Here is a 16,740-nt window from a genome sequence, read left to right as displayed (position 1 = left end):
TAACTGATGGCTGCCCCCACAATGCACGACCCACAATCCCCATGGGGGCATCCCCAGTGAGAACGGTCCCTTGGGGGGGTAGGGATGAGGGAAAGGATGGTACCAACATGTGCTGTTTATATACTGAGTATGTCCATAACTAATAAAAAAGAAATCAAGGAAAAGAAAAGAAAAATCTCTTGTGAGTCAGGTGTGGTGGCACAAGCCTTTAGTCTCAGCACTCGGGAGGCAGAGGAAGGAGGATCACCATGAGTTCAAGGCCACCCTGAGACTACATAGTGAATTCCAGGCTAGCCTGGGCTAGAGTGAGACCCTATATTGAAAAAAGAGAAAAGTCTCCTGTGATCTGAGAATATTTATATTCTCATAGAGCTACCTAAAACTCTTTCAAAGCACCATAGTTTTATAACAATAAATTTATTATGTGTGTTTTTTTTTTGAGACAGTATCTCACTATATATACCAGTCCGGCCTTAAACACACAATCCTCCTGTCTCCTCCCAAGTACTAGTTCTATAGTAATTTGTGTGATTATTTGATTAAAAGTGCTTATTTTGGGGCCAAGGAGGCACTCACTTTCAAAGCCTGAAGGCCTGGATTCCCCAGTACCCACGTAAAGCCAGATGCACAAAATGGTGCATGTCTGGAGTTCATTTCAGCAGCAGAAGGCCCTGGGGTGCCCATTCTCTCTCATTCTCTATTTCTCTATCTTTCTCCTTGCAAATAAATAATTTCAAAACTTTTTAATTACTTATTTGGGGCTGCCGATGTGGCTCAGTTGTAGAGCGCTTGTCTAGCGTGCATGAGGTGGAATTCGTCCCAAGCACTATTAGAATAAATACTAAAGGCAAACAAATGAAGGTTATTATTCTCCCTCCTCACTAGACAGTAGGCCTCAGAAAGGACAGTACTGCCAATCTTTGTTTACCACTATATCCCAAGCAGAGGTGAAGTATAACACGCCAGGCCTTAAGGTGGCTGGTCTTGAATGCACTAAGTAGTTGAGGATGACCTTGAACTTTTGTTGTTGTTGTTGTTCTTCGAAGTAGGGTAGAGCCTAGCTCTAGCTCAGGCTGACCTGGAATTCCCTATGTAGTCTCAAGATGGCCCCGAACTCACAGCAATCTTCCTACCTCAGTCTCCCAAGTGCTGGGATTAAAGGCGTGCACCACTACATCCAAGCTGAATTTCTTTTTCTACCTCCAGGGTGCTGAGATTACAGGTGGATACAGCCACACCCAGTTTGCACAATGCTAGGGATCAAATCCAGGGCCTCATGAATGCTGGACAAGCACTCTAGCAACTGAGCTATATCCCTAGCCCCCAAATCTTAAGATATCCTTTTTTTTTTGACTGAGCAACCAAAGGACTGTTCCCCCCAAAAGAGAGGAAGGAGGGAGTCAGTATCTGATACCCATTTTGCTATAAACTCAAGATATTTTCCCTAGCTTCTCCCAGAAACCATCCCTGACTGGACATCAGCGTGACATTTGCTTGGAAGACCCGTCATCTTTCCTGAGACACCCTCTACTTGTTGCAGTTCCTTTCCTTCCTACCTTCCTTCCTTCCTTCCTTCCACCCTCTTTCCAGAGCAGTGGCCACACAATCTGACTGCATAAGCAAACAGGGAGAGGTCAAAGAGCTACCACTCACTGGTCATCACGAAAGAAACATTGTTTCACAAAGCCCTTAAAACAGCCCTGTGAAATAAGCCACACAAATACCACCATATCTATTTTTTTCAGTTTTATTAGCACATATTAATTACACATAATGGGCTTCATTACGACATCTCCATGCATGTATATGATGTACTTTAATCATTCGCATGCCCCCCATTACAGATCCTTCTCCCTCTCCCACTTCTGCGGCTCCCCTTCCTCTTTCTACGTTGTCCTTCTACTTTCATGTCTTTTCTCTTTCTTTGTGACCCACTGAGTTTCAGTGGGGTTTGCTTGCAGAAGCATGAGTGAAAGGTTATTTACAGAAGGACTTGCCAGTGGGGACAGCACAAAAGACAAATGTCTCTGTCTTCCAGCAACTATTAATTGCTTGTAGATCCTCAGGGAGAAGAGCTTGTGAGCCCCTCCCCCACCACTCCATTTTAATAGATGGGGCAACTGGGGCTCAACGAGGCTCAAAACAGCATACACACTCAAGGTCACAAAGTCTATGTGAGGCAGATGGGGAATTTTCAGCCCAGCCCCTAATAGGTAGTCCTTATATTAGCTACCCCAGCGGTTCTGTTATCAATTACTGAAGCTTGGGTTGCTTATCCCTGAAATAATCACCTATTCCTGACCCCTCATCACTTCCCCAGCCCCATGTGTTTCCCTAACCAGAACTTGTCAAACGTCTGTGCACCAAGGGTGGGGGAGGCACAAAGCCAGCCACCTTAACAGGGGCTGTTCCCAGCTTCCACGCTCTTTCCAGCGCTTCATCCAAGCCACACAGGGATCGGAATTTAAAAAAAAAAAAAAAAAAATTAGAAAAAAAAAAGGCCAGAGCAAGGTCTCTTTCGCCCACGATGCAGGCGGCAGGACAAAGCGAAGCCAGAAGCACCAGGGAAGAAGAGCCGCGGAGCTCCGAGGTCTCGGCTGGCTCCCCAACGCAGGGGATGCTGCAGTGCCCGGCAGGCAGACTCCCGGGCTCGGCCCAAGGTCACCGTCTCCCGGCCCCGGCCGGATGCCCCTCGCCGCCCGGAGCGCCCCCTGCTGTCCCGGGCTGGCCTGCCCCGGCCCTCGGGGAGCGGCCTGGGAAGCGGGCGCCGCGGGTCTGGAGGAAGGGAGGGTGGGCCGAGGATGCAGGCTGAGCCCCGGGGAGGGGCGGGAGGCGGGGCCCTTACCTGATAGCTGAGGACGCCGTCCGGCTCGTTGCTCCCGGCTGGCATGGCGGAGCGGAACTCGGTCTCGCCGATGGATTCCAGGCCGAGCTTTTCGGCAGCCTGCGGCCCCTCTGGTCGGCGTGCAGCGGATCAGCCGCGCGGCGACCCCTACCCTGGCAGCCAACGGTCAAGCATCCACCCGCCGCCGCCGCCTCCTCCATAGGCACCGGCCCGCGAGGCACCCGCCGCAGCCAATCAGCGAGCGGCCTGAGCGGCCAATCAGCGCGCGGAGCACGGGAGGACGCTGTCCGGCGGTACCCTGGACGACGGGGAGGAGGGGAGGCGGAGGCGGCTGGGGAGCCAACCCGCTCCCCGAGCCCCGGTTGCCTTGGAAACCGCCTCCCTCCCTTCGGGGGCCTCCGGGCTCGGAGGTCTTTGCAAACTGCTTGCTAGAAGTTGAAAATCTCCGCTTCTATTTGCGTCTGCACCTGACTTTTGGAAACCGAGAAAGTGTCGGGGCTTGTCTATTCTGGTTTTGTTCCTTTAGACGATGGCCTGTAAATTCCGAGGGAGTGTTCCTGCAAAACAGACAAGGGGATGGATGGGCGGGGAGAGCCTTTAGAAATTAATTGTTCATCCTTGAGCTAGTGGCCAGACTGAAGAACGTTCGGGAGCTGCACGCTGGCAGCAACCGGACCCCATCCACGGGCTGTCTTAATGACTGTCTTCTCCCTGCAGCTAAGGATTGACAGCAGAAAGTAGAGTTGAATCGAGGATGTTTTTTTTTTTTTAATAATTCCTCAAAAAGTCTTTAAAACTTTTCCAAGACTAAATATTGAGTTTTGAATATTATCTAAGGCAAATTATTATTTAACAACAGAACTAAGAGCTCTGAGGCAAGGTTAGACAATCATGAGTAATGCATTCAATTCAATTTGTGTTTTTAAAAAAAGGGAATGGTCGGCTAAAATCAAAAACATCCTCTGTGGCTGAGGAGGAAAGGGGCTTTTCTTATATGCACTATTACATGAGACTGGAGGTGAATCTACATTATGAAGAGCAAAGGATTCATTGCAAAGCTAAAGGATTCTGCCAACTCTGCAGTTGGGGGACACAGTCCAGTACATGTAAAAAGTTCAATCCTGGGCTGGAGAGATGGCTTAACAGTTAAGGTGCTTGCCTGGGAAAGCCCAAGGACCCAGGTTCAATTCACTGCACACAAACTCCAGATGTACGTGCAACCTTGTGCATCTGGCTTATGTGGGTACTGGGGAATCAAACCTAGGTCCTTAGGCTTCATAGGCAAGTGCCTTAACTACTAAGCCATCTCTCCAGCCCCACATTTGCTTTTATTTTAATTAAAATATTGAGTAACGGGCTGGGGAGATAGTTCACTGTTTAAAGCCGTTTACTTGCAAAGTCTGCCTGCCTGGGTTCAATTCCTCAGTACCTGTATAAAGTCATATGCATAAAGTGTTGCATGCACCTGGAGTTTGTTTGCAGTGCAAGAGGCCCTGGCACACCCATATTCTTACATTCATTCATTCTCTCTCTTTCTCTCTCCCTCTCTCTCTCTCTCTCTTTCTCTCTCTCTCTCTCTCTCTGCAAATAAAACATTGAGTATCATTTGACCCCACTCCTGCTGTGATGGACAGAAGCACTCTACATTCTTTCCTCTCTCCTCTTAAGCACTTTAAATTCTATCTATAATCTTAAAAAAACTCTCTAAACCAAAAAAAGAAAACATTGGGTATCTATATACAGAGTCATTTAGCAGCAAAGATGTAGAGAAATCATAAATATGTTGGAAACGATGTACAAACACCTGTCTAAAATCCCAACATCTGGAAGGTGGAAGAAAGAGGATCAAGGGCTGGAGAGGTTGCTCAGTGGTTAAGGCACTTACTTGCAAAGCTTGACGACCTGGGTTCAATTCCTCTGTACCCACATAAAGCCAGATGCACAAGGAGGCACATGCATTTGGAATTCGTTTGCAATGGCTGGGGGCTGGGTCCATCCATTCTCTCTCTGTCTGCCTTTCTCATAAATAAATAAGTGAAATTATAAATAAACAAATGAAATTTTAAAAAGAAAATGGTTTTATTTCACATGTGGTGATAGAAACAATATGGTAAAATAATCAGGATGCTCAGAAATAAAATATTTAATTAAAAAAGAGAGAGTTGGGCATGGTGGCACACACCTTTAATGCCAGCACTTGAGAGGCAGAAGTAGGAGTATTGCCATGAGTTTAAGGACAGCCTGAGACTACATAGTGAATTCCAGGTCAGCCTGGGCTAGAATGAGACTCTACCTCAAAAAAAAAAAAAAAGAGCAGCTGGGCATGGTGGCACATGCCTTTAATCCCAGCACTCGGGAGGCAGAGGTAGGAGGATCACCATGAGTTCGGAGCTACCCTGAGACTACATAGTGAATTCCAGGTCAACCTGAGGTAAAGTGAAACCCTACCTCGAAAAAACAAAACCAAACCAAAAAAAAAAAGTAAAAAGAAAAAAGAAGGTCAGGAGTCCAAGATCACTCTAGGCTACATATTGTGTTCAAGGCCAGTCTGAGATCTATGAAACCCTGTCTCAAATAAATATCTAAGGAGCTTAATAATCAGAACATGGATAGATGTTAAAACAATGACAAGACAATAGAATAACAGCGATCCGAGGACTATAGACCAGAGGGCTGGTGAGGTGGCGCAGTGGTTAAAGGCATTTGTTTGCAAAGCCTGCTGGCCCCGGTTCAACTCCTCAATTCCCACTTAAAGCCAGATGCAGAGTGGCACATGTGTATGGAATTCATTTGTAGCAACAAAAGTAGAAAAGACTGCACTTTAAAATCAAACCCAAAGGCCACCTCTTCCAAAAAGCCTTCCTTCTAAGCATGAGGATGGTATCCAAAGAGAAGTTGTGTTCCAGAAACAAAAACTATAAAAATTCAGAAAAGAAAATAATCCTTATGTCTTGGAGAACTTCAAGGAAGTAACACAGCTGGGCGCGGTGGCGCACGCCTTTAATCCCAGTGCTCAGGAGGCAGAGGTAGGAGGATCGCCATGAGTTCAAGGCCACCCTGAGACTACATAGTGAATTCCAGGTCAGTCTAGACTAGAGTGAGACCCTCCTCAGAAAAGAACAAGAAAGAATAGCTATTGAGGATTGGGAAATGCTCCCTTGCACCAGGACCTAGTGGTATAAATGCACCCTGCCATTGAACGCAAAAGTCATTGCATCTCTATTGCATTTCAAATTCACTGGCTCCGAGAAACTAAGAAACTTCTTGGTCAGGCCATCATTAAGCTGAGATTCAGTCATTTATTTATTAATCCAGAACAGCTTCACTGAAACCCTGTTTATCCAGAAGTACTAGATGTCGAGAGAACAACAATGAGACAAGCTTACTCTCTTGGCATTTATTTTTTTTTCTGGATTCTTTTTTATTATTAATTTGATTTGCAAGCAGAAAGAGCTAGAGAGAAGAGAGACAGACAGAGAATGGGCTCACCAGGGCCTCTAGTCACTGCAAAAGAACTCCAGACACATGTGTCCCTTGTGAATCTGGTGTACATGGGTCCTGGAGAATCAACCTTGGGTCCTTTTGCTTCATCAACAAACGCCTTAACTGCTAAGATATCTCTCCAGCCCTCCCCCCCACTTTCTTTCTTTTTTTTTTTTTTTAGTATTTTGAGGTAGGCTCTCACTCTAGCCCAGGCTGGAATTTAATTTAGTAGGGAAACAGTAACCCAATAAGCCAACAAGATGATTACAAGTTCGGATGGCTATTGGAAGTAAATGACAGAGATGCTGGTTATTGTGATAGGGGTTTGCAGCCTCACCTTATTAGACGAGTCAAAGGCTGTCCTGGCTGACTCTGGATTTCTTAGCCACTATTCTATACTGTCCCGAGAAGATGGTACTGTTTCTGAAATCTGCCAGAAAGGCAGAAGGGATTCCAATGTCAAACCCGGAGCAGGGGGTCAGTTAGGGGTACCTTGGCAACATAGTAATTCAAGAGAGGACAAGGTGGTGATCAAAGGGAAACCCTCCACGCATCCTCCACTGCCCTAAGGTAGACATCAGCCAAGAGAGCAGCAAAGTGGGCAGGACAGAGGAAGAATGAGGAGGTCGAGGTGATCTAGGCGTTCTAGTAGACCTGACTTGCCTCCCGGGGAAATGAAGAGCCGCTAGCCCTTGACTGCAGGGTCAAGTGCTCCATCTTCTGGCCTGTTGAGCAAATTACAAAAGGAAGTAGGCCAGAGACAGCCTGAGAGTCAGCCTGGGGCTACAGCTAACTAGGGCGCTCTAGACTGCCTTCCCAGGCCTGATTTGCTTTCTCCTTCCCAAAGGAGGCTGGTTCACTTGGCTCCAGGCTTCCAGACACTGCCGATCCCTACCCTGATGGAAAACCTACAAACTAGTGCCTCGAGCCTGGCCAGCAAAATGCCCTGAAGGAGCTAGGAGGAAAGCTAGGATATCACCTCACCCTGATTTCACTTTTCTTCTTAAAAAAAAAAAAAAAAAAAATTACTATTTATTGGAGAGAGAGAGAAAGAGGGAGAGAGAAATCTGATTACTTTTTTTTTGAGGTAGGGTTTCACTCTAGCCCAGGCTGACCTGGAATTCACTATGTAGTCTCAGGGTGGCCTCAAACTCACAGCGATCCACCTACCTCTGCCTCCCGAGTGCTAGGATTAAAGGCGTGTGCCACCATGCCCAGCCTGATTATGTTTTTAAAAAATATTTTATTTATTCATTTTTGAAAGAGAGGGGGAGGAGGCAGATAGAGAAAGAGGATGGGCACACTAAGGCCTCCAGCCACTGCAAACAAACTCCAAATGCATATGCTAACTTGTCACACTGATTACTTTTATAAAGAAGGCGCAGCACTTGGGAGGCCGAGGTAAGAGATTGCTGTGAGTTCAAGGACATAGAAGATTACAGATCACTTTGGGCTACAGTGAGACCCTACCTCTAAAAAGGGATGCCAGAGAAATGGCTTAGTGGTTAAGGCACTTGCCTGCAAAGACTAAGGACCTATGTTTGACTCTCCAGATCCCACATAAGCCAGACGCACAAAGGTGAGGCAAGCACAAGGTCACACAGGCTACTAGGTGGTGCAAGCATCTGGAGTTGGATTGCAGTAGCTGAGACCCTGGCATGCTAATTCTCTCTCTCTCAAAAAAAAAAAATATATATATGCATATATTTATACATATACATACACATACACACACGCACGCATATATATATATATATATATATATATATATATATATATATCAGGCTGGCAAGATGGCTTAGCAATTAAGGCATTTGCCTGCAGAGCCAAAAGATCCCGATTTGATTCTCCAGGACCCATGTAAGCCAGATGCACAAAGGGGTGCATGCATCTGGAGTTTGCAGTGGCTGGAGGCCCTGGCGCGTCTATTCTCTCTCTCCCTCTCTCTCTCTCTCTCTCTCTCTCTCTCTCTCTCTCTCAAATAAATAAATACATATTAAAAAAAATAAAAAGGTAAAAAATAATAGCACCAGCAGGACTCACAACCTTTTGGGGCCTGTACTTGGCCTAAAAGGAGGAGATGTTAAACTGGGTAGGAAAATGCTATGCGCACGTCTAGAGACAAAGGCCACGCACACATCAAAGCAGCAGGGCAGCAGGGAGGCACCAATATGGCCTCATCCAATCCTTGTCAAAACCCTCCGTGAGGTAGGTTCTATCGTCCCAGTGTATGGATGAGAAGACTGAGGCTTAGACATGCGTTTTGCCCCAAGTTACCCATCCAGAACAGTTTGGACATGAACACACCTGGACTCTGTGCTCAGATGTACCTGATTCCAGGGAGAATGAAGAATACCTGTCATCTGCCTGGCGAGTTCATGCTTCTCTTTTATATACTTCATCTTCTCTCTCTCTCTTTTTAAAAAATATATTTTATTTGTTTATTTATTTGAGAGAGAAAGAGGCAGAGAGAAAGAGAATGGGCACGCCAGGGTCTCCAGCCACTGTAAACGAACTCCAGATGCATGCGTCACCTTCCGCGTCTGCCTTACATGGGTCCTGGAGAATAGAACCTGGGTCCTTTGGCTTTGCAGGTAAGCGCCTTAACTGCTAAGCCATGTCTCCAGCTCTCTCTGTCTGTTGCTCTCAAATAAATAAATAAATAATTTTTTAAAAAGCCAATCTGTCAGGCTTGCCTCAAAAAAAAAAAACAGAGATTTTAGGAAATTCCATCATTGTGTAAGTATCATAAAGTAATTTATGCAAATTAGGTAGGAGCCTACCTGGCTTGGTGGAGCAGTCTTTAGTCCTAGCCTAAATTAAGAGGATCATTTTGACTTCTAGACTAGCCTGGGGCTACAGACTGAATTTCAGGTCAGCTGAGCTAGAGTGAGACTCTACCTCACAAACAACAACAAAAAGTTAAAAATAGGAGGAGCTGGGGAGATAGCTCAGTCAGTCAAGTGCTTGACTTACAAGCAGGAAGACCTGAGTTTGCTCCCCAGTACACACCTAGAAATGCCAGATGCAGCCAGACTTGGTGGCTGGTGCCTTTAATCCCAGCACTGAGGAGGCAGAGGTAGGAGGGTCGCTGCTGACAACAAGGGCAGCCTGAGACTCCATAGTGAATTCCATGTCAGCCTGGACTAGAGCGACACCCTACATCGAAAAACCAGAACAACAGAGCTGGGCGTGGTGGCACGTGCCTGCGATCGCAGTGCTGGGGAAGTGGGCAGGAGGTTCCCTGGGGCTCACTGGCCAGCCAGTATAGCCTAAGTAGTGAGTTCCAGGCCAGTGACAGACCCTGTCTCAAAAAGGATGGACAGAGGGCTGGAGAGATGGCTTAGTGCTTAAGGCGTTTCCCTGCAAAGCCAAAGGATACTGATTTGATTCCCCAGGACCCATGTTAGTCAGAGGCACAAGGGGGTACACGTGTCTGGAGTTCATTTGCAGTGGCTGGAGGCCCTGGCATGTCCATTCTCATTCTCTCTCTCTCTCTCTCTCTCTCTCTCTCTCTCTCTCCTTCTCTCCCTCCCTCCCTCTTTCTTTGTCTATGGCTCTCAAATAAACAAATAAAAAATAAATAAAGTAAAAAAGGATGGGCAGAGAGCTGGAGCGATGACTTAGTGGTTAAGGCGCTTGCTGACAAAGCCAGAGGACCCAAGTTTGATTTTCCAGTACCCACGTAAAACCAGATGCACAAGGCAACACATGCACTGGGAGTTCATTAGCAGTGGCTGTGCCCAGCTACACCCATTCTCTGTCCCTCTCTCCCTCCCTCCCTCTCTCTCTCTCTGCCTCTTTATTGCTTGCAAATAAACAATGTATTTTTTTTAAAGGGTACACAGCTGGCGGTGGTGGTGCACGCCTCTAATCCCAGCACTCAAGAGGCTGAGGTAGGAGAATTGCTGTGAATTGGAGGCCACCCTGAGACTACACAATGACATCCAGGTCAGCCTGGGCTAGAGTGGGACCCTACATCAAAAAAAAAAAAAAAGAATGGGCAGCTTTCTTGAAGATACACCCAATGTTTTCCTCTGGATCCCACTCACATATGCACACACATGTAGATGTTCACACACAGACCCCACACATGAACACACACACAAATATATGTTAGAGTCAGAGAACGAGCAGGGCATGGTGGCACACGCCTTTAATCCCAGCACTCGGGAGGCAGAGGTAGGAGGATTGCTGTGAGTTCGAGGCCACCCTGAGACTCCATAGTGAATTCCAGGTCAGCCTGGACCAAAAAAGAAAAAAAAAAAAAAAAAGAAAGAAAGAAAGAGAAAGAAAGTTAGTTTTTAAAATGTAGGGGCTGGTTAAAAGTGCTTACATATAAAACCTGCTCCCCTGGATTCAATTCCCCAGGCACCCATATAAAGCCAGACACAAAACGAGTGTTCATTAGCATAGTGACAGACCCTGCTACACAAACACACTTATATGCACACAAATAAATCATATAAAGTGTTCTTTTTTAATTTTTTTGTTTGTTTCTTGAGGTAGGGTCTCACTCTAGCCCAGGCTGACCTGAAATTCACTTTGTAGTGTCAGGGTGGCCTCAGACTCACAGCGATCCTCCTACCTCAGCATCCCTAGTGCTGAGATTATAGATGTGCACCACCACCGCACCCAGCTAATTGTTAAATATCTAAAAGAGGGTAGGACCCTATTGCTGAAGACTCCACATGCCTGGGCTACAGCAAGGTCACTGAGAAATCAAGCTGGAGCTGAGCTGAAAACCCCCTCCCTATAGACCAGCTGATGGAAAGCTGGAAAAAGCTCCACTGCATACAACCCTATGGGAGAAAGAACTCATCAGTGTGGAAAACCATGCACAATGCAAGCCTCAAGTTTGGCCAGCCAGGCCAAATGAGGCAACGGGTACAACAGTGGCACGTCTGTTATGGGGGAAATCAACTGCCCTCTAATTGGACTGGAGGCACACTCCGCGGGAGGGAACACATCCCTGATACTGAAAACCTATGACAGGGGAAGTCATGAGCCCTAGGGGTGTAATGCCTGCTCTTGTCTGGCTAAATGCATATATTATACTCACCAAACTGCCCTGTAAGCAGTTTGTTTAACATTCATACCCATATATTAATGCTACTCCAACTTTTGATTAGAGAAGCTTCTCTTTTCAGATGACTGTGACTCAGAAGGCACCATAGTGCTGAGAAGAAGTGACAGAGGAGTGCTCAGCACTGAAACATCTCTATCACACCTTCCAAGGCCCAGAGCCCATTGCTAAAGAGGTGGCAGAAAGAATGTAAGAGCCAAAGGAAGGGTAGGACTGCTTACAACACAAGCGTTCAGACACAAATGGGTCTCAATATCCTTGACCTAGCAGTGCCTAGAACTAGCTTCACCAGACCCTCATAGTAGGTGGAAAAGACGATGACATCAAAATAAAAGACAGACTGATGGAGAGAGGGAGGGGATATGATGGAGAGTGGATTTAAGAAAGGGAAAGTGGGAGAGGGGAGGGAATTTTCATGATTTATTGTCTTTAATTATGGAAGTTGTCAATAAAAGAAGTTATATATATATATTGTTTTTTTCTTTTTTTGAGGTAGGGTCTCACTCTAGCTCAAGCTGACCTGGAATTCACTATGGAGTCTCAGGCTGGCTTTGAACTCTCGGCGATCCTCCTACCTCTGCCTTCCAAGTGCTGGGATTAAAGGTGTGCGCCACCACGCCCAGCTCTAAAAATATATTTTAAAGAGGGCTGGAGAGATGGTCCAGAGTTTAAAGGCCCTTGCTTGCAAAGCCTGACGGCCTGGGTCCAATTCCCTAAAACCCATGTAAAGCCAGCTGCACAGAGCGCCTGATGTGTCCGTGTTCTCTCTGCCTAACCCTAACCCTCTCTCTCTACTACGTTTTCTCTTTGTCTCTCTGAAATAAATAAATAAATAAAACTAAAATATTTTTTAAAAAATAGGGCTGGAGAGATGACTTAGTGGTTAAGGCACTGGCCTGAAAAAGCCAAAGGACCCAGGCTCAACTCACCAGGACTCACGTAAGCCAGATGTAAAAGGTGGCATATGCCTCTGGAGTTCGTTTGCAGTGGCTAGAGGCCCTGATACACCCATTCTCTTTCTACCTCTCTCTCTCTCTCTCAAATAAAATAAATTTTAAAAATAAAATATTTAATTTTTTTTTTTTTGTCTGTTTGGTTTTTCGAGGTAGGGTCTCACTCTAGCTCAGGCTGACCTGGAATTCACTATGTAGTCTCAGGGTGGCCTCGAACTCATGTCGATCCTCCTACCTCTGCCTCCCGAGTGCTGGGATTAAAGGCGTGCGCCACCACGCCTGGCATATTTAATATTTTTAAGTGAAAAGTAATTCATTCATTTTCTATCTCTCTCTTTCTCTCTCTCTCCCTCCCTCCCTCCCTCCCTTCCTCCCTCTTTCTTTTTAGTCCTCGGAATGGAACCCAGGTAGTCACGCTAGGCAAGCATCCTACCATCAGAGCTCATGGGAGGTCTGTATCCCTAGCCCTTTCTACCTTTTTTTTGTTTTTTCTCCTGATTTTGTTTCTTGACTTTCCTCTTAATTACATATCTAAACCCAAGAAAAGACTGGAGGAAAGGGATGCAGGGAGACTTAATTAAGGCTTGTTTGTGCTGTCCTGCGGGAGCTCTTCCTGTGGAAGGGAAGGAGAGGGAGGGAGGAGAGAGACAGCTTCTTCGTCTGCTGCAAAGGTTAGGCGGGCGCACGATTTGCTTTCAGCCCTTGCCAAGTCACCGCCCAGCTACAGGGACAATGGAACGCAACGCCTGTGTTCACAGCATCACAAGAACACGCAGCACCCGCGGGAGCCGAGAGCCAAGCTCCTGACTGAAGCGCCCCCTCTCCAGCCAGCTTCAGCATTGCCCCGTGGCGCTTTGCTGGGCTCACTTGCCAACCCCTGTCCAGGATAAGCGAGGCTCTGGCCCACACGCGGCAAGAATCCTGATTAAGACCTCTAGACAACAAAAGTCGGGGAAAGGAACGCAGGAGAACAGAGTAGAACCTGTCACATGCAGGCGAGGACTAGGGAAGAGGAGCTGTGGGACTCGGGGTCCAGATGAGAAGCCATTCCCGGAATTTGGAAAAGCACCAAGGACCACTTTGCCCAGCCCTTGATACCAGACCTGGGCACTTCCGTATTCTACTCAGTACACTTACCTGTTCCTAAGCCTAACCCAGCTTAGAAATCAGGTTTGTAATAAAACCCCAGAAAACAAAAAGAAGAAGCTGGGTGTGGTGGCACACACCTTTAATGCCAGCATTTGGGAGGCAGAGGTAGGAGGACCTCCATGAGTTCAAGACCATCCTGAGACTACATAGTGAATTCCAGATCAGCCTGGGCTAGAGCGAGACCCTATCTCAAAAAACCAAAACAAGGGCTGGAGAGATGGCTTAGCGGTTAAGCGATTGCCTGTGAAGCTTAAGGACCCCAGTTCAAGGCTCCATTCCCCAGGACCCACGTCAGCCAGATGCACAAGGGGGCACACGCATCTGGAGTTCGTTTGCAGTGGCTGGAAGCCCTGGCACGCCCATTCTCTCTCTCTCTCTTTCTCTTTCACTCTCTCTCTGTGTCACTCTCAAATAAATAAAAATGAAACAAAAAAAATTAATAGAGCCAGTATGTTGGCACACACCTTTAATCCCAGCACTTGGGAAGCAGAGGTAGGAGGATCACTGAGTTCAAGACTAATTCCAGGTCAGCCTGAGTTAGAGCAAGATCCTACCTCAAGAAAGAAAGAAAGAAAGAAAGAAAGAAAGAAAGAAAGAAAGAAAGAAAGAAAGAAAGAAAGAAAGAAAGAAAGAAAGAAAGAAAGAAAGAAAGAAAGAGAAAGAATAAAGGCAGATTCAAGAAGAGATGGCTTAGTGGTTTAGGCACTTGCTTGCAAAGCCTAAGGACCCAGGTTCAATTCCCCAGGACCCACATAAGCCAGATACACAAGGTGACACATGTGTCTGGAGTTCATTTTGAGTGGCTAGAGGCCCTGGTGCCCCCATTCCCTCTCTTTCTCTCTATCTGCTTCTCTCTCTCTCAAATAAATAAGTAAAATATTTGAAAAAAGGGATAGATTATGAATGATTAAGTGGATTTAGAAGGAAGTCACAAATTCTGGGGCTTATTTAAAGGGAGATTGGGATCTAGGAAGAAGGCTGGAACCGAGTCATAAGCAACGGAGTCATATGTATATGGGAAGTAGGAAACACTCACTCATGTGGAAAACACAGCATAGTGCATGAGATCCATGTGAAAGAAACTGAGGGCCACACGCCTTTAATCCCAGCACTTGGGAGGCAGAGGTAGGAGGATCGCCATGAGTTTGAGGCCAGCCTGAGACTACAGAGTGAATTCCAGGTCAGCCTGGGCCAGAATGAGACCCTACCTCAAGAAAACAAAAACAAAACAAAATAATAATAATAATAAAGAAAAGAAATTGAGGCCCGGGCATGGTAGTACACACCTTTAATCCCAGCATTTGGGAGGCAGAGGTAGGACGATCACCATGAATTTGAGGCTAGCCTGAGACTCCATAGTGAATTCCAGGTCAGCCTGGGCTAGAGTGAGACCCTACCTTGAAAAACCAAAAAATAAAATAATAATAATAATAATAATAATAAAAGAAATAATAATAATAAAAGAAAAGAAAGAAATTGAGGTTTTTAGGTAATGAACAAGTGGAAGAGAGAATTTAGCAGCTTGGAAGAAAGCTATCTGGACAAATGGTGGTGACTTAAGGAAGAATGGCAGAGAGGAAATATCAAAGCAGAGACCAGGAGATTCAGAGGAGAAATGAGTAATGAAGAGAGTTGCATTCATGGTTACCTCAAGTTTAGAGAAATGACATGGTAACAGGCCTAGAGTAAGAGAAAGCACCCGTATGATCATATAGATCATAGAGTACAGGGAAAACACACACGTGATAGATTCAGAGACCAGAGGAAAATCATCCATGTAATGAAAGTGAGAACTCACTGCAAACTGTAAAGTAGAGGCAAGCAGAAAGGCCATCCAGACCAAGAAACAATATTCTTTTTTTTTGGGGGGGGGGTGAATGTTTGTTTCTTTTTTTTCTCAATTTTTATTAACATTTTCCATGATTATAAAAAATATCCCATGGTAATACCCTTCCCCCCACACTTTTCCCTTTGAAATTCCATTCTCCATCATATCCCCTCCCCATCTTAATCAGTCTCTCTTTTATTTTGATGTCATGATCTTTTCCTCCTCTTATGATAGTCTTGGGTAGGTAGTGTCAGGCACTGTGAGGTCATGGATATCCAGGCCATTTTGTGTCTGGAGGGAGCACATTGTAAGGAGTCCTACCCTTCCTTTGGCTCTTACATTCTTTCCGCCACCTCTTCCGCATTAGAGCCTGAGCCTTGGAAGGTATGATCGAGATGTTACTCAGTACTCCAGTCACTTCTTTCCAGCACTATGATTACTTTCTGAGTCATCCCAAGGTCACTGCCATCTGTGAAGAAAAGATTCTCTACCCAAAGTGAGAGTAGTGTTAATATAAGGGTATGAATATTAAGAGAAGTGCTTACTGGGCAGTTTGATAAGCATAGTATGTACACTTATCCAGACATCAGCAGATGTTACACCCCTAGGGCTCATGACTATCCCTGTTTTAAGTTTTCAGTATCAGGGATGTATTCCCCCTCATGGAGCGGGCCTCCAGTCCAACAATGGGAGAAAGAGATACCACCAGTGAAGAAACAATATTCTTTTTTTTTTTTTTGGTTTTTCGAGTTAGGGTCTCACTCTGGCTCAGGCTGACCTGGAATTCACTATGTAGTCTCAGGGTGGCCTCGAACTCTCAGCGATCCTCCTACCTCTGCCTCCCAAGGGCTGGGATTAAAGGCGTGCGCCACCACGCCTGGCTACAATATTCTTTTTTTATTTTTAAGGCAGTACACACTTTTTTTTTTTTGGTTTATTTTTATTCATTTATTTTAAAGTGACACACACAGAGAGAGAATGGGCGCACCAGGGCCTTCAGCCACTGCAAATGAACTCCAGATGCATGCACCCCCTTGTGCATCTGGCTAAAGTGGGTCCTGGGGAATCGAGCCTTGAACCGGGGTCCTTAGGCTTCACAGGCAAGTGCTTAACCACTAGGCCATCTCTCCAGCCCCAGTACACACTTTAATATGGAAGGCTAAGAAACAATATTCTATGTCCTCCCTACATAGCCAGGCTGGGTGAGAGGGAAGCCATTCACATGTGTCCAAGCCGAGATGAGAGGGAATCCAGAGAGATGCCCCCCACACACACACACAAATGGAGAGTTGCATCAAGAGAGTGGGAAGGCCATAGGCTTTGTAGCATCAGATTCAGGAAAGCAAGGGGAAGAGCTGATTGGTTTGTAATTTGGAGGGTGAATCCCGGAGCTAAG

At 46.0% G+C, this 16,740-nt stretch overlaps 1 protein-coding gene and 1 pseudogene across 1 annotated transcript in view; one reads left to right on the top strand and one right to left on the bottom strand.

Annotated features, from left to right (window-relative positions):
- Positions 1 to 3,015, bottom strand: part of Slc4a8 (solute carrier family 4 member 8) — a 102,518-nt gene extending 99,503 nt beyond the window's left edge. The window contains exon 1 of the mRNA XM_045151502.1: positions 2,846 to 3,015. Within this exon, the coding sequence (XP_045007437.1) occupies positions 2,846 to 2,890 (45 nt within the window). The 5' untranslated portion in view covers positions 2,891 to 3,015. The remainder of the gene's footprint in view (positions 1 to 2,845) is intronic.
- Positions 2,889 to 16,740, top strand: part of LOC101612805 — a 41,183-nt pseudogene continuing 27,331 nt past the window's right edge.

This window comes from Jaculus jaculus, chromosome 6 (assembly GCF_020740685.1).
Source record: "Jaculus jaculus isolate mJacJac1 chromosome 6, mJacJac1.mat.Y.cur, whole genome shotgun sequence".
NCBI classification, from domain to species: domain Eukaryota; kingdom Metazoa; phylum Chordata; class Mammalia; order Rodentia; family Dipodidae; genus Jaculus; species Jaculus jaculus.
Note: the sequence above shows the minus strand (reverse complement) of the source record. Positions and strands in the feature narration are given on the sequence as shown.